Source organism: Balaenoptera ricei, chromosome 2, assembly GCF_028023285.1.
Source record: "Balaenoptera ricei isolate mBalRic1 chromosome 2, mBalRic1.hap2, whole genome shotgun sequence".
Classification (NCBI taxonomy): Eukaryota; Metazoa; Chordata; class Mammalia; order Artiodactyla; family Balaenopteridae; genus Balaenoptera; species Balaenoptera ricei.
In genome coordinates, this window is record NC_082640.1 from 74,348,185 (window position 1) to 74,370,310 (window position 22,126).

At 33.7% G+C, this 22,126-nt stretch overlaps 1 protein-coding gene across 4 annotated transcripts in view; it reads left to right on the plus strand.

Annotated features, from left to right (window-relative positions):
* The window catches only part of VPS13C (vacuolar protein sorting 13 homolog C), a 182,718-nt gene that overhangs the window by 136,817 nt on the left and 23,775 nt on the right, over positions 1–22,126 (plus strand). For all 4 annotated transcript variants that reach the window (XM_059913129.1, XM_059913130.1, XM_059913131.1 and 1 more), the window contains exons 61-69: positions 385–549; positions 2,077–2,205; positions 2,493–2,626; positions 4,364–4,490; positions 7,771–8,006; positions 19,439–19,580; positions 20,617–20,757; positions 21,548–21,629; positions 21,741–21,810. In XM_059913129.1, coding sequence (XP_059769112.1) covers positions 385–549; positions 2,077–2,205; positions 2,493–2,626; positions 4,364–4,490; positions 7,771–8,006; positions 19,439–19,580; positions 20,617–20,757; positions 21,548–21,629; positions 21,741–21,810 — 1,226 coding nt within the window. The remainder of the gene's footprint in view (positions 1–384; positions 550–2,076; positions 2,206–2,492; positions 2,627–4,363; positions 4,491–7,770; positions 8,007–19,438; positions 19,581–20,616; positions 20,758–21,547; positions 21,630–21,740; positions 21,811–22,126) is intronic.

Consider the following 22,126-nt stretch of genomic DNA (forward strand, 5'->3'; position numbering starts at 1 on the left):
TTTATTTTATTTTATTGATAGCAGAGTTAATAAAGCAGCAAAAATCGAGCCTGTACACTAATTTTAAAACAATTTATTTTGGAATGTTAAAAAGTAAAGGATTTTTTAAAAATTAAGTTTGTTATTATAAGTCATCATTAGTTAAATTACTGAGTGATATTTCTTCAATTTGTTTCTGATGGAGCCAAACTAAGGAACCAAAATTTTTCTTCTTAGAAGATAATCAGTCATGGAATATGGCTCTTAGCAGTTACTTTATTTAAGAAATCTTATTTTAAAATATTTTAAGAAGCCTGTATGTGAATGGGTGTGTGTGTGTGTGTGTGTGTATATTTCAAGCTGTGTAAAGTACTGGGAAATGATAAGCTTGTTTACTTTTTACAGGTTGGTGTTAGCATCAAAATGAGCAGTTTTAATCTTACACGAATAGTTACTTTGACTCCCTTTTATACTATTGTGAACAAGTCATCACTAGAACTAGAAGTCGGTGAAATTGCATCTGATGGCTCAATGCCAACTAATAAATGGAACTATATTGCTTCTTCAGAGGTAATATTTTCCTTTAATACAACTGGCTCCTAAAATGTACAAATAAATATAGACATATAATTAAGAATTATATATATCTCTTTGTCATACTCACTTTGCTACCATATTTGTGGGTTAAAATATGACAGCCAGCTTTGAAAGACTTTTCTTTCATACTATAAGCATATGTTAAAAAAGAAGAAAAAAATTGTGGATAATATTTACCACTAGCTCAGTCTAGACTGTTAACACTCATTCTCTAGTTCTTCCTATATGTATAAACATGGGTATGTACTGTAAAATGTACATAAAGTACTATGTATTGTGTCAATAGCAAGGTAACGTCTTTGTATTCAAGAAGTATCTTATCTTGTTGGAGGGCTTAAGACTCATATAAGTTAATACATGGAGAAGAAGATAGTGTATGGTAAGTTATAGGTGGTTATAGGATCTCTAAATAGATGAGCTGGAAGTTTCCTTGAAAAATTCCAAAAATTCAACCACCTTGCTTTACAGAGAAGGAAATGGAATCTCATACTTTTTTAGGTCAGTAAAGTTATTGGAGGTTGAGATCATTGCGGTCTAGATCAAAAGTAGAAGTTTCATAGAAGAGCTGGCATTTGAACTAAACTTTTGCAGACTCAACAAGATGAAACGTGAAGAGAATAAGGAAAGAGTGGGGAGAGGACAGATGCAAAGACAAGTGTTAGTGCTTGAATTCGCCCAAGTTTTCAACCAAGCCACCTGACTTAAGGATAGGACTGTTCTTCTGTACATCTCAAAAGAATTCTAAAATTATTTTTAAAAATATTTAGCAAAAGCTTAAGAGAAGGATTCCAATTACACTACAAACACAGTTAGACCTCTAAGAGGCATGGCCTTTCCAAGGCGCTTGGAATGATCTCCATAGACTTGGCAACAAATAAATGCTCCTTATCTTTTTATCTTTGATGTGAGTTTGATAGCAGCAGTATTTTTTTTTAGAAATAGAATTTACCCAGTATTCTATAACAGAGGGAAGTTTCTTTTTAGGAACTAAGATCTCAGTTTTACAGATAAGGAAACAGGCTCAAAAAGGTGCATGATTTGATTAAGATCAGACAGCCTGGAGGATAGTGTCAGGACTTCCAGCAAGGTCCTCTGCCTTCAGTTGTCTTCTGGTTTATCTAGGATAAGATACTCTGTGAAAGAATTCATAGTGATTAAGGAATTAAAATGGGTTATACATAAAAGCAAATGTTATTAAGATTATAATTTTTAATATTCAAGATACTTGAGATGTTCTTAATAGCACTTCAGTTTCTCATATTGTAATTATTCCATAAGTATGAAAAGACTAATATATCTATTCTTCTGATGGAGTTTCTTTGGCTTCATAAATAATCATTATATTGTCAGTAATCTTAATATTAGATGTAGAGGGGCTATTTTAAGAAACTTAGTAATAATTGAATCATGATCTGAATTAGAATTGGAAACTTTATTACCCACTGTTTTATTTATACTATAGTATTGTTTTAAGACTGATATTAACTTTTATATTTTCAGTACCTTCCATTTTGGCCTGAAAAATTTTCAGGCAAACTTTGTGTGAGAGTGGTGGGCAATGAAGGATCCTCCAAGCCATTCTTTTATAACCAACAGGATAATGGCACTTTATTGAGCTTAGAAGATCTGGTAAGTTTTCCTGTTTTAAAATAAAATGTCTTTGATTTTTAAAGTTTACTTTAAAATATTTTATTAAGACATGCTATAAAATATACTGATAATTAATTGAAGGTATACTAAAATATCAATATATAATGCTGTACATATATTTGTAAGAGATCAGAGCCAGTGTGCTTTTCAGTAAGAACTTAAGAAAACCTACTTTGTAATATCTATATAAGTGATTGAAATTCTAAATGTACCATGTGCAGTTTAAACCAACACCTCAAACATACTCTTTTTTTCTTCTACAATAGAATGGGGGTATCTTGGTGGATGTAGATACCGCTCCACATTCAACTGTCATAAGCTTTTCTGATTACCATGAGGGATCCGCACCTGCCCTAATAGTAAACCACACACCATGGGACATCCTCACATATAAACAGAGGTATGAAATAAAAGGGTTCTTGGAAAATCTGATTTGCTTTTACTGGTCCACAGTCCCTTCTAGGAAATACTTGGAGCTAGATGTGTTTCACATTCTACATGTTTCCAGATTTTAGAAAGGTAATAGGGATACATGATGTTTATTGCTAATACCCTTAGCAGGTTTTGAGACAGTACTCTATAACCAAACGCATTAGTATTCCTGTAGCAGAAGTTGGGAACCTTCACAGTAAGTGGGATAAATGAAACCGTTAACAGTTTCACATCAGTTCAGATCAAGTTTTGCTGCCACATGACGTTTGACACCAAACTTAGAGAAAAATATTTGGAGTTTTGGAGCTTTTTAAACTTCAGAATTGCACGTAAGGAATTGTGAACCTGTTTAAGTATTATCGTTCTTTTGTAGTCTGGTGATGCTCAGTGAACCTCTCCCTGTAAATCTGTATCTAGTTTTTTGGTAGGAATAGTAGAAGATTAAATAAGAGAGCAGAAGATTAAAGAAAGATTAAAGTAGAAGATTAAATAGTGGTGTTGAATGTATTATAGTACAGGCTGATAGGAATTTTGTTGTTCTTGTCTGTGCTATCATTTGGCTTGGGTAATGCCATTAAATAATGATATAACAGATAGCTTTAAATCCTTAAAATATGTAATACATATTTGCAAAGAATTATTATTATAAATCTTCAAGGCATTATCTTATATGTATATATAAAATATAAAATAATAATATACATTATATATGTATATATATAAAATAATGCCTTGCAGATTTAACATATTCATAACTCTCATGGCTTGAGTCTGCTGAGAGATTTAAAAGCATAGATTGGGATTAAACCTTAATTGGGTTACCTTTTGTTTTATTTTAGTTCTCTGGAAAGTCTTTTGTATTATCTAGACCAATACTTCTTAAACTTAAGTATCAATATTCAGATCCCTTAGAAATCTTGTTAAAATGTAGATTCTGATATCGTAGGTTTTAAGTGGGGCCCAGAATTCTGCACTTTCCAGCAAGCCTCCAGGTAATGCTAACGCTGCTAGTCCGCAGACCACACTTTGAGTAGCAGTGGTGCATGGACCCAATTGTTTTTCCTCTGAGCTTATTTCTTATGCGTTGCATTTGATTAAAATCTTAAATCTGAGCACCAAGTAAAGTTCTTCTGCTACTAAAAAATTTACTATTGGGACTTCCCTGGTGGTCCAGTGGTTAAAACTCTGTGCTCCCAATGCAGGGGTCCCGGGTTCGATCCCTGGTCAGGGAACTAGATCCCACATGCTACAACTAAAGATTCCACATGCCGAAACTAAAGATTCCTCGTGCCCTAATGAAGATCCTACACACGGCAATGAAGATCCTGCATGCTACAACTAAGACCAGCACAGCCAAATAAATTTTTTTTTTTAATTAAAAAAAAATTTTACTATTCACAGCCTTTTCTATAGATGAACTCTGATGTAGCAGTCTGTTTACTTTAATGAATTTCATTAGTGTGATCTTGCCTAGATCAGTTCAGAGTATACTGCAGCTTCAGAAAGGGCAGTATTCTGTTCCCTCAAACTTCAAAATCATTAGTTAATTGGACATTTTAGGGTACTTATTTTTAGGCAGAGTTGTGTTTTATTAACAAAGGCAGTTTTATAAGATGTTTGCGCCAGTCCTTTCCTCAATAAACCACGGGTCTAGGTGTCTCAAGGCCAGGATATTTTAATCTTCCCTTTGTTGCTTGCATTTCAGTGGGTCACAGGAAGAAATGGTATTGCTGCCAAGACAAGTTCGACTCTTTGCCTGGGCAGATCCCACTGGTACCAGAAAACTTATATGGAGTTATGCAGCAAATGCTGGGGAACATGATCTGTTAAAGGTACCATTTGATGTGAATGAGTGCTGTGTGAAGTACCTGGTAACAAAGGAAGTAGACAAGTTAGCGTCACACAGTCATCTTTGTCTTTACTGAACTAAAAATGAATTGAAAGTATTTTCAAAATAAGTTACTTTTTGGCTTTAGATTGCAAAGAGTTCATACCAATATTTTGTCCTAGATCAGTCAAAATACTTTATTTACAGTTTTAAAAAATAGGCCTGTTTCAGCTTGCCTAAGACCAGGAAAGTACTTTTTTATTTACTTTTGTTTTAAAGAAAGGAATTTTGAGCCTAAGTGAAAAACAACTTTATCTTGAACATGTGCGTACCACTGTTAGCTGTGAGAATTTTTAGGCATGTTTTCCCTATCAAAGCCATATGTTTTGTTAATTAAAGGAGTCTGATAGTATGCAAATTATCCCATATAAGAAATCTAATAAAATATTTATTGAAACAATATTTAGGTAGCTAAATTAATTCAATATGTTATTTCCTAGACTCTTAGACTTTGGGAAGGGCTTAAGAATTCATCTGCCAGCCTCCCTCTAATATAGGCCTTGCTCTCTTCCATGAGCACCTAGTTTCTGTAGGAATGTATTCTATCCTGAGAAGTTCATACAGTGTCATATTCCATTGTCTGACAATGCCAGTTGTTAGAAGAGCTTTCTTGGTTATTTAAAATAGTAATTGGCCAACAGTGACTGAACTATCCTCTCCTATATTCCCTCTGAAATACCCATAAAAGAGGTAGACTTACCCACCTTTGAAAAACCAGACTGATAGTTATGAGATTCTTGGAGTGATTTTTGCCATGACAATTTGATGGAGCTCTATTGCCTGCTTATGCTTTACTTTTTACAACAGAAAAACCTTCAAGGTTTATAAGTGTTAGAGAGGAGCTTAAATTCCCTGTTCCTCTTAGGTCTCTGGCTCAGAGACATGGTAGCTCAACCAGGGGTCCCTGTACTAGGCTGGTGTTATTTTCCTTCTCCTCACATTTCATGCTCCTCAGCAACCACAGCTCCCAGAAAGTGGTATACAGGCCCTGGAGGAGGATATCCAGGTCTGTAAATTAAGGCAAAATCATGAAGAATCCTGGTAATAGCATATTCACGGGATTGTGGTTTTAAATGTTTCTATTCTGTTTGGTGTTAGACAACCAGGCAGTAAGAAAAGTAGATAAGTGTGCCTCAGTCAGCAGGTAATCTGCCAGATTATGAAACTTGAGCTAGAAGCAAGGCAGTTACCCATTTCCTTGTCCCCTGGGTTGATCTGAGAAGGGAATTCCGCTCAGGCCCAGGTGGGAATTCAGAGAAAATCCTTACAGTATTGGAAAGCACTTTCCTCATTAAGTGTGAATAAACAGAAAAAAAAAAAACATGGAGTTTATGAAAAAAATAGTTCAGGAGAAAAACGTAACATTATCCTAAAGATTCAGAGGTTGATTATACTTCTGAAAATTTTTTACTACAGGAGGACCAGAGAAAAATTTCAGAATGTATGCCTGAGATCCCCAAAATTGTAAAGATATGAAAAAGGAGAAAGATGGTGAAATAAAAGACAACAAAATAAAGTGAAAGGGGAGCAGGGAAACAATATATTCTGAACATACTATATTAACACCATTTAATCCTAAATTTTAGGAAATATAGATCAAAGATGATGGGGTTTTTGGATACCAATTAGGAGAACCAAAATCAGTGATAAAAGAATTCTAAAACAATTAATTGAGAAAATGAAAATAAAGAAAAATTTGCCCTTATAGTAAAAGAAGGAAACCTAAGGAAGTATATAGAAAGTGGCAAATACCTTTTATTGAGTGTATATTGTGTGTTAATGCTTGTCATATAGTATCATTAATTCTTATGATTGGAACTTAAAACTGCTGGTTAGAATTCAAAACCAGGTCTGTCTGACTTCACCGTTCATGGACTTGCCCCACTAAACCATGCTTCCCATCAATTATGCCAGTAAATGAAAATGGTTTAAATTCTCCTATTAAAAGACCACATTCAGATTAAGTTAAAAATTAGTTTCTAACCAAATGCTACTTACATGAGATCTGCTTTAACTGAACTAATACAAAAAGTTGAAAGCAGAAGACATGGTAAAGATTTAACAGACAAACAAAAATAAAAAGGAAAGTTGTTGATTTTAATTTCTGAGCAACTATAATTCAAAGCAAAAGTCATTAAATAGAATATGATAATGTGACAAAGAAGGCATGATAGCCATAAACCTTCATGCAGTGAATATTGAATCAAAATGTGAAACTTAAACTGTTGGAAGTCAACTGAAACACAGTTGCCTGAAGATATTTTAACACACCTCATTTAATTTTTAACAGATCAAATAGATGAAAAACAAATGGGATTAGAGAGTATTTGAATGATAACTAAGACTGAACCAAGCTACGTATCAAATTTTGTAGTTTACAAGGAGAGAATTCACCTTCTTAATAGGTATCTCTGGAACATTTACAAAATTTGATCATGTTAGAGTAAAAAAATTACACAGTCTACTTTGACATATGTTAAAAGCAATAGGTAAATTTTAGACAACAACAAATACCAACCATTCCTATTCTTTTGGTAACATCCTTTATTTATTTGGTTTTGGTTTTTGTTTTCCAAGAAAGCATGAAATGAAAAGCACATATTAGGAACTTATACTGCCTGCTGAAACGAACTGTTGTTATATTTATGTTCAGTCCAGAATGAGAGAAAAATCATTGTCTAAATCTCTGAAGACACTCACCAAATCAAGCCTCATATTTTTACATGCTATATGAGACTGTCAGCCAAGAAGGCTCTTCTTAGTGAAACTTAGTACAAACTGATCATCATAGTTTGACTATTTAACAATGTGATTTATATAAGTATTTGCAGTGTTATAAATTATTAAAACCTAAAAATAAACCAGGTTAGTTTTACCTGAGGTTACTTTTCCAATAAATTTCTAAACCATTCTGTTCTCCATCTGGGAGACAAGTAAGCATCTTATGGCATTGGTGCCATTGAAGGATACTCTTGTTCCTGCTTAAGTGCCCTTTGAGCACTAACGAGGTAACTCAAACTAAGGTTTAAAAAAATTAAGCACTATTAATCTTTGTTACTGTTTGAAAAAATTGGTGAGTATATTTTAAAACAGATTATAACTTTAATTTGTTATTTTGATAATTTTCTGATTTATAGTCATGCTTTCTCAGCTACTGCAGTTCAACTTTATGTAATAAAAGCTTACTGTTTGTGGTTTTAATATGAAGTCTCTCTTTCCCACAGGATGAATGTGGACAGTTTCCGTATGATGCAAACATCCAGATACACTGGGTATCATTTCTAGATGGGCGCCAGAGAGTTTTGCTTTTCACTGATGATGTTGCCTTGGTTTCCAAAGCACTGCAGGCAGAAGAATTGGAGCAGGCCAATCATGAAATAACTTTTTCTCTCCACAGTCTTGGGCTTTCTCTGGTTAACAATGAAAACAAGCAAGAAGTTTCGTATATTGGGATAACCAGGTATGAAAGAAGGAAAAGGTATCAGAAATCTTGAAAAGGCATTGAGTTCGTAATATCACGTTTGATGAGCATAGACAGATACCTGTTCTGAATTTGCTTACTATGCAATTCTTTCAGCAAAACTTACTGAACAGCTGTTTTCACTAGTTGTTGAAAAGCCCCTAGGACTGAAAGATGACTAAGGTCATGTCTTTGCCCTTATAATACTCATCAGTTGCTGGCGGAAGAAAGAGGTTTGCTTCTTTCTTTGTTGTTTGTTTGTATTTTTTGGGAATGAATTATAAAAACACCAAGAAAAGCTACAAAGAAGTATGTGCACGTACAGTGGTGCTGTAGAGGCTGGAGAAACTGGTGTGGGTGGGGGATGCCAACAAGTCGCACACACCGGTAGAAAGGGTTATTTATAGAGCAGGCAGGCAGTAGTGCACGTGGGTACATAATCTTTATTGGCTACTCATTTAGAACTTTTTCATAATGATGGAGCCAGGTATTTCCTCTGACTGTGCTTATACCTATCTAAGAAAAATATTTGAATTTAACTGTTTTGGTGTTTCAATCACACTAACTATGGTAAAAGACTCATTCTTCTTTGGAGACTGTTGGGGGGAATGGTTACCAGGGAATGGTTACCAAGTATAACCAGCATAGGGTCTATCGATAATCATGTGTTTCTTCAGTGAAGTACAAAATTAAGGAAATAAAGAGATCATGTATGTAATGCTCTTTGTGCAACACCTGACAGATAAAGGTTTCAATAAATGCTATTATACATACCATTAATGTAATATTAGTACATTTATGTATATATGACTGATATATTCTCTTGGCTATATGTTTCATTATTGTAGAGTATTTTGAACTAAATATGAAAATTTTTTTTTCTTTTTTTAGAATTTTATTTATTTATTTATACTGCAGGTTCTTATTAGTCATCCATTTTATACACATCAGTGTATACATGTCAGTCCCAATCGCCCAATTCATCACACCACCACCACCACCCCCCGCCGCTTTCCCCCCTTGGTGTCCATATGTTTGTTCTCTACATCTGTGTCTCTATTTCTGCCCAGCAAACCGGTTCATCTGTACCATTTTTCTAGGTTCCACATATATGCATTAATATACGATATTTGTTTTTCTCTTTCTGACTTACTTCACTCTGTATGACAGTCTCTAGATCCATCCATGTCTCTACAAATGACCCAATTTCGTTCCTTTTTATGGCTGAGTAATATTCCATTGTGTATATGTACCACATCTTCTTTATCCATTCCTCTGTCGATGGGCATTTAGGTTGCTTCCATGACCTGGCTATTGTAAATAGTGCTGCAATGAACATTGGGGTGCATGTGTCTTTTTGAATTATGGTTTCCTCTGGGTATATGCCCAGTAGTGGGATTGCTGGGTCATATGATAATTCTATTTTTAGTTTTTTAAGGAACCTCCATACTGCTCTCCATAGTGGCTGTATCAATTTACATTCCCACCAACAATGCAAGAGGGTTCCCTTTTCTCCACACCCTCTCCAGCATTTGTTGTTTGTAGATTTTCTGATGATGCCCATTTTAACTGGTGTGAGGTAATACCTCATTGTAGTTTTGATTTGCACTTCTCTAATAATTAGTGATGTTGAGCAGCTTTTCATCTGCTTCTTGGCCATCTGTATGTCTTCTTTGGAGAAATGTCTATTTAGGTCTTCTGTCCATTTTTTGATTGGTCTTCTGCCCATTTTTTGATTTGGTTTGTTTTCTTAATATTGAGCTGCTTGAGCTGTATATATATTTTGGAGATTAATCCTTTGTCTGTTGATTTGTTTGCAAATATTTTCTCCCATTCTGAGGGTTGTCTTTTCGTCTTGTTTGTAGTTTCCTTCGCTTTGCAAAAGCTTTTAAGTTTCATTACGTCCCATTTGTTTGTTTTTGTTTTTATTTCCATTACTCTAGGAGGTGGATCAAAAAAGATCTTGCTGTGATTTATGTCAAAGAGTGTTCTTCCTATGTTTTTCTCTAAGGGTTTTATAGTGTCCGGTCTTACCTTTAGGTCTGTAATCCATTTTGAGTTTATTTTTGTGTATGGTGTTAGGGAGTGTTCTAATTTCATTCTTTTACATTAGCTGTCCAGTTTTCCCAGCACCACTTATTGAAGAGACTGTCTTTTCTCCATTGTATATCCTTGCCTTCTTTGTCATAGATTAGTTGACCATAGGTGTGTGGGATTATCTCTGGGCTTTCTATCCTGTTCCATGGATCTATATTTCTGTTTTTGTGCCAGTACCATATTGTCTTGATGACTGTAGCTTTGTAGTGTAGTATGAAGTCAGGGAGTCTGAGTCCTCCAGCTCTGTTTTTTTCCCTCAAGATTGCTTTGGCTCTTTGGGGTCTTTTGTGTCTCCATACAAATTTTAAGATTTTTTTGTCTAGTTCTGTAGAAAATGCCATTGGTAATTTAATAGGGATTGCATTGAATCTGTAGATTGCTTTGGGTCGTATAGTCATTTTCACAATATTAATTCTTCCAATCCAAGAACATGGTATATCTCTCCATCTGTTTGTATCATCTTTAATTTCTTGCATCAGTGTCTTATAGATTCTGAATACAGATCAGATCTTTTGTCTCCCTAGGTAGGTTTATTCCTAGGTATTTTATTCTTTTTGTTGCAGTAGTAAATGGGAGTGTTTTCTTACTTTCTCTTTCAGATTTTTCATTGTTAGTGTATAGGAATGCAAGAGATTTCTGTGCATTAATTTTGTATCCTGCAACTTTACCAAATTCATTGATTAGTTCTAGTAGTTTTCTGGTGGCATCTTTAGGATTATGTATGTATAGTATGTCATCTGCAAACAGTGACAGCTTTACTTCTTCTTTTCCAATTTGTATTCCTTTTATTTCTTTTTCTTCTCTGATTGCCGTGGCTAGGACTTCCAAAACTATGTTGAATAATAGTGGGGAGAGTGGACATCCTTGTCTTGCTCCTGGTCTTAGAGGAAATGCTTTCAGTTTTTCACCATTGAGAATGATGTTTGCTGTGGGTTTGTCATATATGGCCTTTATTATGTTGAGGGAGGTTCCCTCTATGCCCACTTTCTGGAGAGTTTTTATCATAAATGGGTGTTGAATTTTGTCAAAAGCTTTTTCTGCATCTACTGAGATGATCATATGGTTTTTCTTCTTCAATTTGTTAATATGGTGTATCACATTGATTGATGTGCGTATATTGAAGAATCCTTACATCCCTGGGATAATCCCACTTGATCATGGTGTATGATCCTTTAAATGTGTTGTTGGATTCTGTTTGCTAGTATTTTGTTGAGAATTTTTGCATCTATATTCATCAGTGATATTGGTCTGTAATTTTCTTTTTTTGTAGTGTCTTTGTGTGGTTTTGGTATCAGGGTGATGGTGGCCTCATAGAATGAATTTGGGAGTGTTCTTTCCTCTGCAGTTTTTTGGAAGAGTTTGGGAAGGATGGGTGTTAGCTCTTCTCTTAATGTTTGATAGAATTCACCTGTGAAGCCATCTGGTCCTGGATTTTTATTTGTTGGAAGATTTTAATCACAGTTTCAATTTCATTACTTGTGATTTGTCTGTTCATATTTTCTATTTCTTCCTGGTTCAGTCTTGGAAGTTTATACCTTTCTAAAAATTTGACCATTTTTTCCAGGTTGTCCATTTTATTGGCATAGAGTTGCTTGTAGTAGTCTGTTAGGATGCTTTGTATTTCTGCGGTGTCTGTTGTAACTTCTCCTTTTTCATTTCTAATTTTATTGATTTGAGTCCTCTCCCTCTTTTTCTTGATGAGTCTGGCTAATGGTTTATCAATTTTGTTTATCTTCTCACAGAACCAGCTTTTAGTTTTATTGATCTTTGCTATTGTTTTCTTTCTTTTTCATTTATTTCTGCTCTGATCTTTATGATTTCTTTCCTTCTACTAACTTTGGGTTTTGATTGTTCTTCTTTCTCTAGTTCCTTTAGGTTTAAGGTTAGATTGTTTATTTGAGATTTTATTGTTTCTTGAGGTAGGATTGTATTGCTATAAACTTCCCTCTTAGAACTTCTTTTGCTGCATCCCATAGGTTTTGGATTGTTGTGCTTTCATTGTAATTTGTCTCTAGGTATTTTTTGATTTCCTCTTTGATTTCTTCAGTGATCTCATGGTTATTTAGTAATGTATTGTTTAGCCTGCATGTGTTTGTGTTTTTTATGTTTTTTTCCCCGATAATTGATTTTTAATCTCATAGCGTTGTGGTTGGAAAAGATGTTTGATATGATTTCAATTTTCTTAAATTTACCGAGGCTTGATTTGTGACCCAAGATGTGATCTGTCCGGGAAAATGTTCCATGTGCACTTGAGAAGAAAGTGTAATCTGCTGTTTTGGGATGGAATGTCCTATAAATATCAATTAAATATCTGGTGTATTGTGTCATTTAAAGCTTGTGTTTCTTACTAATATTTTGTTTGGATGATCTGTCCATTGGTGTAAGTGAGGTGTTAAATTCCCCAACAATTATTGTGTTACTGTCGATTTCCTCTTTTAGAGCTGTTAGCAGTTGCCTTATGTATTGAGGTGCTCCTATGTTAGGTGCTTATATATTTATAATTGTTATATCTTCTTCTTGGATTGATCCCTTGATCATTATGTAGTGTCCTTCCTTGTCTCTTGTAACATTCTTTATTTTAAAGTCTATTTTATCTGATATGAGTATTGCTACTCCAGCTTTCTTTTGATTTCCATTTGTGTGGAGTATCTTTTTCCATCCCCTCACTTTCAGTCTGTATGTGTCCCTAGGTCTGAAGTGGGTCTCTTGTAGACAGCATATATATGGGCCTTGTTTTTGTATCCATTCAGCGAGCCTGTGTCTTTTGGTTGGAGCATTTAAGCCATTCACGTTTCAGATAATTATATGTATGTTCCTATTACCATTTTCTTAATTGTTATGGGTTTGTTTTTGTAGGTCCTTTTCTTCTCTTGTGTTTCCCAATTAGAGAAGTTCCTTTAGCATTTGTTGTAGAGCTGGTTTGGTGGTGCTGAATTCTCTTAGCTTTTGCTAGTCTGTAAAGCTTTTGATTTCTCCATCGAATCTGAATGAAATCCTATCTGGGTAATGTAATCTTGGTTGTAGGTTCTTCCCTTTCATCACTTTAAATATATCATGCCACTCCCTTCTGGCTTGTATAGTTTCTGCTGAGAAATCAGCTGTTAACCTTATGGGAGTTCCCTTGTATGTTATTTGTTGTTTTTCCCTTGTTGCTTCCAATAGTTTTTCTTTGTCTTTAATTTTTATCAGTTTGATTACTATGTATCTCGGCGTGTTTCTTCTTGGGTTTATCCTACCTGGGACTCTCTGTGCTTCCTGGACTTGGGTGGCTATTTCCTTTCCCATGTTAGGGAAGTTTTCGACTGTAATCTCTTCAGATATTTTCTCGGGTCCTTTCTCTTTCTCTTCTCCTTCTGGGACCCCTATAATGCGAATGTTAGTGCATTTAATGTTGTCCCAGAGGTCTCTTTGGCTGTCTTCACTTCTTTTCATTCTTCTTTCTTTATTCTGTTCTCCGGCAGGAAGTTCCACCATTCTGTGTTCCAGGTCACTTATCTGTTCTTCTGCCTCAGTTATTCTGCTATTGATTCCTTCTAGTGTATTTTTCATTTCAGTTATTGTATTGTTCATCACTGTTTGTTTGTTCTTTGATTCTTCTAGGTGTTTGTTCTTTAACTCTTCTAGGTCTTTGTTAAACATTTCTTGCATCTTCTCAATCTTTGCCTCCATTCTTTTTCCAAGGTCCTGGGTCATCTTCACTATCATTATTCTGAATTCTTTTTCAGGAAGGTTTCCTATTTCCACTTCATTTAGTTGTTTTTCTGGGGTTTTATCTTGTTCCTTCATCTGGTATATAGCCCTCTGCCTTTTCATCTTGTCTCTCTTTCTGTGAATGTGGTTTTTGTTCCACAGGCTGCAGGATTGTAGTTCAAAAATCTTTTTGAAATTATATAAATCTGGTTTTCTCCACTTTCTTGTTCTTTGATATAACTTATTTTTCCTCTAATATTATATATGCTAGTGTATTTTGTTAGATTGACCTTTATTTGTAAGGACATTTTAATATTTCATCTAAAAGAACTCGATTACCTTTTTCTGACACACTACACATTGAATACACATTCAGTAGGATGTGTACTGAGGAAAATGAGTTACATAATTTTTTAAAAAATAGACTTTTTAAAAAACAGTTTTAGGTTTACAAAATAATTGACTGTAAAAAGTACAGAGTTCCTATTTTATCCCTTCTCCCCACCCGTCACCCCAGTTTCACCTGTTATCAACATGTTGAAATAGTGTGGTACATTTGTTGCTATTGATGAACTAATACTGATACATTATTATTTTCTAAAGTCTGTTGTTTATATTGTTTGCATTTGCTCTTTGTGTTGTAAATTCTAAGGATTTTGATAAATGTATATGTATCCACCATTACAGGATCATATAGTATAATTTCACTACTCTAAAAAATCACCTATGCCCCACCTATTCATTCCTCCCTCCCTCCACTTGAACACCTGAAAACCACTGATCTTTTTACTGGCTCCAAAGTTTTGCCTTTTCCGGAATATCTTATCATTGGAATCGTACATGTAACCTTTTCAAATTGACTTCTTTCATTTAGTAATATCCTTTTAAGGTTAATTATGTCTTTTTGTGACTTCATAGATGATTCTTTTTTTTTAATCACTGAGTAATGTGGCATGTGTGGATGTAACACAGTTTATTTATCCATTTACCTAGTGAAGGACTTCTTGGTTGCTTCCAAGTGAAGGACTTCTTGGTTGCTTCCAAGTTTTGGTAGTTATGAATATTCATGTGCTGGATTTTTGTGTGGACATGAGATTTTGCCTCATTTGGGTAAATATCAAGGAACATGACTGCTGAATCATATGGTAAGAGTATGTTTAGATTTGTGAGAAACTGCCAAATTGTCTTCCGAAGAGGCTGCACCATTTGGAGTCCTGCCAGGAATGAATGAGAGTTCCTGTTGCTCCACATCCTTGCCAGCGTTTGGTGTTGTCATTGTGCGGATTTTGGCTAATCTAATACGTCTGTAGTGATATCTCGTTTTAATTTGACTAATTACATATGATGTTGAACACCTAATTACATATGATGTTGAGCGTCTTTTCATATGCTTATTTGTCATTTGAACATCTTCTGTGATGAGGTTCAGATCTTTTGCCCAATTTAAAATTTTTTGTTATTGTTGAGTTTTAAGAGTTTTATATTTTTTGGGTATCAGTCTTTTATCAGATATGTGTTTTACAAATATTTTCTCCCAGCCTGTGGCTTGTCTTTTCATTCTTTTAACAGTCTTTTTCTCAGAGCAGAAATTTTCAATTTCATTGAAGTCCCACATCTATTTTTCTTTCATGGATTGTGTTTTTGGTGTCATATCTTAAAATTCATTGCCAAACCTAAAGTCACTTAGACTTTCTCCTATGTTATCTTCTAAGAATTTTATAGTTTTGTGTTTGATATTTAGGTCATCCATTTTGAGGGGTTGTTTGTGAAATATGTAAGCTCTTTGTCTAGATTCACTTTTTTGGCATGTGAATGTCCAGTTCTATTATCATTTGTTGAAAAGACTGTTCTTTCTCCTCTGAATTGCTTTTGCTCCTTTTCAAAAATCAGTTGACTGTTTGTTTGTGTCTGTTACTGGGCTCTCAGTTCTGTTCTCTTGATCTGTTTGTCTGTTCTTTCATGAATATCACACTGTCTTGATTTTTCTAGTTTTATAGTAATCTTGAAGTCAGGTAGTGTCAGTCCTTCAACTTTTTTCTTCTCCTTTCATATTGTGTTGGCTATTCTGAGTCTTTGCCTTTCCATATAAACTTTAGAATCAGTTTGTCAACATCCACAAAATAATAGGCTGGAATTTTGATTGGGATTGCATTGAATCTATAGATCAACTTGGGAAGAACTGATATCTTGACAATACTGAATCTTCATATCCATGTACATGGATATTTTGATTTATTTAGATCTTTGATCTCTTTCATCAGACTCTTATGGTTTTTCCTCATGTAGATCTTATACAGATTTGTTAGATTTTATTATACCTACGTATTTCATTTCTTTGGTACTAATGTAAACATTATCGTGTTTTTAATTTCACGTTCCAATTGTTTATTGCTAGTATATAAGAAAGTATTTGACTTTTTTATGTTAACCTTGTATCTTGAAACTTACTAGTTGCGGGAGTTTTTTGGTTAATTCTCTGGGATTTTCTACATAGACATTTGTGTCATCTAAGAACAAAGTCATCAGTTCTTTATGTCTTTCTTCTCAATCTGTGTACCTTTTATTTCACTTTCTTGTCTTATTACATTATCTAGGATTTCCTGTACACTGTTAACTAGGACTGGTGGGAGTGGACATCCTTGCTTTCTTCCTGATCTTAGCGAGAAAATATCTAGTTTCTCACTGTTAGGTATGGTGTTAACTGTAGGTATTTTGTAGATGTTCTTTATCAAGTTGAAGAAGTTCCCCTTTCGTCCTAGTTTGTGGAAGCTTTATCATGTTGAATTTATATAATTTATAGTAGGTAGTTTATTCATTACCTTCATTGACTGGTGTCCCTTAAGCACGTTATGTAGTGAGGACATTGTTAACACTATCATGACTATTATCAACAAGTTATGTAAATTAATGCATTATGGAGTTATGTTTTATCTTTATGCAAACATTCTCCAATCAGGGATCCACAAAGTATGGCCTAAGAGCCAAATCTAGTCTGCCGCGTGTTTTTGTATAGCCCTTGATCTAATAGTGATTTTTTTACATTTTTAAATGATTGAAAAATCAAAAGAACAATAATATTTTGTAACACATGAAAAGTATATGAAATTCAGAGTTTGTTGCCTATAAGTAAAGTTTTATTAGAAAACAGCCTTGCTTATTCTTTTGCATGTCTGTGACTGCTTTTGTACTGCTGCTCAGTGCATAACAAATGACAGTGATGTAGTTATAACTTGAGAATGTTTGAGTGCCACACATATAGCTCTACTGCAACTTTTATTTATTTTTTATTTTTAATTCATACTCATCACGTCAAAATAAGAAAAGTGGACTTTGAATGTCTCTCCTATAGGACACAGTTATCAAATGAAATGGCAAAGCATTATTTTATTATGTAATGACACTGTGTGTAGTTAAAGAATATAATATATATTGACATTTGCAAACTAGGTATGCATCAGAATATATCCAACTCACAGGAAAGCAACGGCCAGAAAAATTAGAAAATTTAAGACAAAATATCTCATCACAGAAGAATTTCTTTATAAGATTAAAAAAACAAAACAAAAATGAAGCCGCAACCAAAGTTAGTTTCAGAGTGACCCATTTGTTAAGCCGTGCAGAGAAAACCTTTTACCTATGGTGGATTAATTGAATCGTGTCTGATTGTAGCAGCTAAAGAAATGTGTCCAGAGCATATAAACTTAGGAGCATTAGCCTTTTGGTGAGAACAGTTGCTTGAAGAATTGAGGACATTTGGAGCAACATCAGTAGTTAATTAGAAAACAGGCAAATAATTTTGAGTGGTTTTCCTTGGCTCTTCATGAGTGAATAGATGTTACCAATATGCTCAGTTGCATATTTGAGAAGCCAGTACTGAGTTTGAAAGTGAATGAAGAGTTAGCCTCTATAAATAGTCAACATAGAACAATACAGGTGAGAATATTTTTAAACAAGTTGAAGTAATACTAATTCAGTACATGAAGTGGAATCTTCGAAGATATATTACAACTAATGATGAGAAAATAATGTGTGAAACACAAGAACACACAGTTGGACAAATTCACAAAGCTTGTGAAAATGTAGTGTTGAATGTGTATAGTTTCATTATGTTGTTTGTCAGCAGGTACTTTGTAGAAAATATTTGAATTGATCATTTGTTATCAAACCAGTAGTGCCCAATAAGGAACTTCATTCACTCTTGTGGACTTAACCATCATTAGTTCAGCGAATTTTTGTCAGAACTAGAAGCCGAATGTCCTTACTTAACACACAGCAATTCGACTGTGTAACGGTAATACTTTTCATTGTACTTTTTTTGAGTTCCTGGTCAAGATTAAAATTTTTCTAAATGAAAAGAACCACCCTCAGCCACTATTATTGAACACTGAATGGCTTTGGAAGTTAGCTTTTGCTGCAGAATTGAAAGCAAATTCAACCTAAAAGCAGAGAGTAAAACAGCAAAGTCATTTTGATGACGACTAACATTTGAATCGCAAATAATGTTAGTCTATTTTATATATTTCCTCTGCTGTCCAAAGTTAAAACAAGAAGTGAGGTCTCCAACCCCACACAAGTTTGGAGTTGGTGGATATATTCTATGACCTACAACTATAGTTCCAACAACATGTTTTCCAACCCCAGTGCAAGTACAAAGAAAATTTCCACATTTCAAAATTCATTTAACTATTAATGAAAGAGCTTCTACCTAACCTTCAATCGGAAGTGATTGATTTGTAATGTATTGACATGCTAAAAGGCAACAATCAAGAGAAGAATCTAATAGGCTAGGAAACAGAATTTAAAATTAGATCTAGAATTTTTCTAATATAGAATAGAATTTTACAAATGTATTACAAGCAATACATATGCTTAGTTAAACTAATATTCTCTTAGATTGAGATCAGTATTTGACAGTATCTCTCTGCGCGAAAGGACATTTTTAAAGATGCTCATTACAGACCAGCATTAACAGATGAACATTTGCAATAGAATTTGATAATAGGGAACACTAACTTTGAGCCCTAATTAAGTGAAAAGTTGTCACCCCCACAAAAGAAGTGTAAAAAAATTTTTTTGTAACTATGTATGGTAATGGATGTTAACTGTTAGTGTGGTGATAGTTTTACAGTATATACAAATATCAAATCATTATGTTGTACATCTGAAACTAAATAATGTTATATGTCAACTATATCTCAATAAAAAGGAAGGGAGGAAGGGAGGGAGAAAGTGTTTTTCTCACTAATAGACTTGTTTTTAAAAATTGTACCCGATTGTTATTTTTACATTTTGGATTTCATCAATTAAAAAATGTGTGGAAGTGTTTTTTCTCTCTTGTTATTTAAGTACCTACATAATAACTTTGATTTTGTCTCAGCTCACAAAGCCTAAAATATCCCCACATGAAAAAAGTTTGCTAGTCCCTTAGCTCATTGATGTCAACGTGTGATAGAAAAAGATTTTCCCCTGCCTCTTTTCCTTATGCACTTTTATAACACAGATATATTTTGGTATTTTAAAAAAATCTCATGTATAAATGTGATTTTCATAGGTGGTTGACAGTTGCAACAATTTGGAGTTGAATGACAATTCCACAACCTAAATATGTATTTAATTTAATTAATTTTCTTTGTGAATTATTTTAGTTCTGGTGTTGTTTGGGAGATGAAACCAAAACAGAAATGGAAGCCATTTAGTCAAAAGCAGATAATTTTATTGGAAAAGTCCTATAAGAAATATCTAGAATCAAGAGACCTTGGCTGGATTAAACTAGATGATAATTTTGAGGTATACCAAAATTGTTTTGTTTCTTATATATGTATTTTGTTGCTTCTGGTGGTAGTAAATAAAATTTCACTATCCACATAAAATTGTGTATGCAGAAACTAATGTATTTGTAGGATTGGCATGATTAATAAAATTTATTAGTACATTTTAAATTAAAATACATTGTTGAATCATATAGTATGAAACATTATCTAAATATGTTTCTTATCTGCATTTTTATAATTTCTTCTATTTGCAAAGCAGATAGTTTCATGTAACTTGTTTATAGGAAGATTATGGAGAAATTAAGATTACTTATTGAAAGTTTTCCTATTCTGAATGATACCAATATATATTGCTAAATAAAGGCTGTGCAAAATTGTATATATCAGTGATGAAGACCCTATAGAAAACTTGCTCAATTAAATTAATTAAATGTGAATGATTGTAGGACATGAGTAGATGTCCACAAATAGATGTGTACTCTACATAGGCCGCTACACTGTTGAAACTGAAAGTCACTTTTGCTCCAAGAAGACCCCAGAAGCTTGACTGCAGGTTCAGTCATACAATTTGGGTTACTCTTTGTCTTTAATGGTTGAGTTTGCATTGTCACCAGATATGCTCCCCAACCGCGCCCCCATCCCTCTAAGTGTTGGTCATGCTCAAATGAAAAAACACTCTACAATTAGTGTCAGATGTAAATAAGCTATTAACTATTCGTTGTTTAACTTTGTTAAAACAAAGTTTAAGTGTTATCTAGAATTATCCATTACAATTGAGGTTTTTAAAATTTAAAAAGCATGGCTTATTTTCTTTAAGTATAATTTATATAGTTGAAAAGTTCTCCAATTGTTTTCTTGTTTTCCTATAACCTTGGTAGAAAAGTGATGATTCTGCTTCCAGTATTTCAACTGTAGATCATCTTAAGGTAGATCTTTTGATGAGACCAAGAGATTAAGATATTTTTCCTTTTCAGTTTGTGAGTGAGTGGATATTTACAGTGGGCTTCACTGCTCATACCAGTTTATCACAAACACATGTACTTTGTTTCCAGGTAAATTTTGGCAAAGACCCAATGGAGATGCGCCTCCCTGTTCGGTGCCCTATAAAGCGAGATTTTTTATCAGGAATTCAGGTTGAATTTAAGCAGTCTCCTCACCAAAGAAGTTTAAGGGCCAGATTGTATTGGCTTCAGGTAACATTATCATCCTATTCAGTAGATATATCTAATCAGTTTGGGAATCTTGGGTCTGAATTTTTTTTTTTTAACAAGATTTTATCATGCATCATAATTGGTATCTTTCTTTTTGTTTATATGTTTATTCTCCTTCTTCCACATATCCTGTAGATTCACCATCCAAGGCTAAATGACCGTTGAGACTTTAATTTGACCAGTTAGCCTGCCAGAGTGTTTTCTTACACTGAAATTGTTATTTTTAATATTCCTTTGTATTTTTCATGGGATCCCCAAATCGGATTTTCTTTTGTCCTTCTATATGGGAATGAGCAGGGCTTTATTGGAGGCTGTTTTTGTCTGCTTGTTTGCTTGCTGCCTTCCTCTCTCTCTCCATCTCTTGCTTTTAACTACCGATTACTACTATTTAGGACGTTTTTATTTTTTTCTTAATACCTAACCTCTAATTTCATATCTGGTCTCTACTTACATTTTTATTTAAATAATAGATGAAATCTCACATGATCCATAGATACAAATATTTCTATTAATGGTGTTCATGCTGCACAATTTTAATGCAATTATGAGGATGTTTATATATTCCTTTATGTAAAAGCTTGCCCTTGGTGAGATTTATAAGAATTTTAGATTTAAAGTGAAACTTTTAATAGCAGCACTATTACATACAGATACTTATTTATGATGTAATTAGTGGCATCGTCTATAATATTGTCTCTGAAACAAAAGTTTAAATTTAAATTATTTTAAGTCCTGCTGAATCAGTTTTCTTTCTTTTTTTTTTTTTTGTCAGGTTGATAGTCAGTTACCAGGTACAGTGTTCCCTGTTGTATTTCATCCTGTGGCCCCTCCAAAATCTATTGCTTTGGATTCAGGTAAAAAAAAATTAAATTGAGATATATCCTATATATAAAAGTTGAGTAGACATTATTTTGACCTACTGTAAAGCTTGATTGCCTTTTTCCTGTTTTCTTTCTTCCTTTTAGAGCCCAAACCTTTCATTGATGTGAGTGTCATCACAAGATTTAATGAGTACAGTAAAGTCTTACAGTTCAAGTAAGTAAAGATCCTCTTATTTATCTAAAGGAATTTAAAATGAGAATTTACTTTGAAAATAAATTTTACTCTTTTGAAAGTGACTTATGTATAAAAATTATTATCCACCTGAACATATCAATCTACTTTTGGTCAAGTGATTTTCTATATTGAAACTTATTTTAATAATATATATTTTAAAGTAAAATTCCTTCAACCACTTTCTCTCCTTTGTAACTTCCATTAGAATATAAAATAGTCAGTGAAATATAAATGATAAGTGTGTTTGTGAGGTGTGTTCTTTAAAGTAATTCCTGTGGACTTTAAAAATTAAATA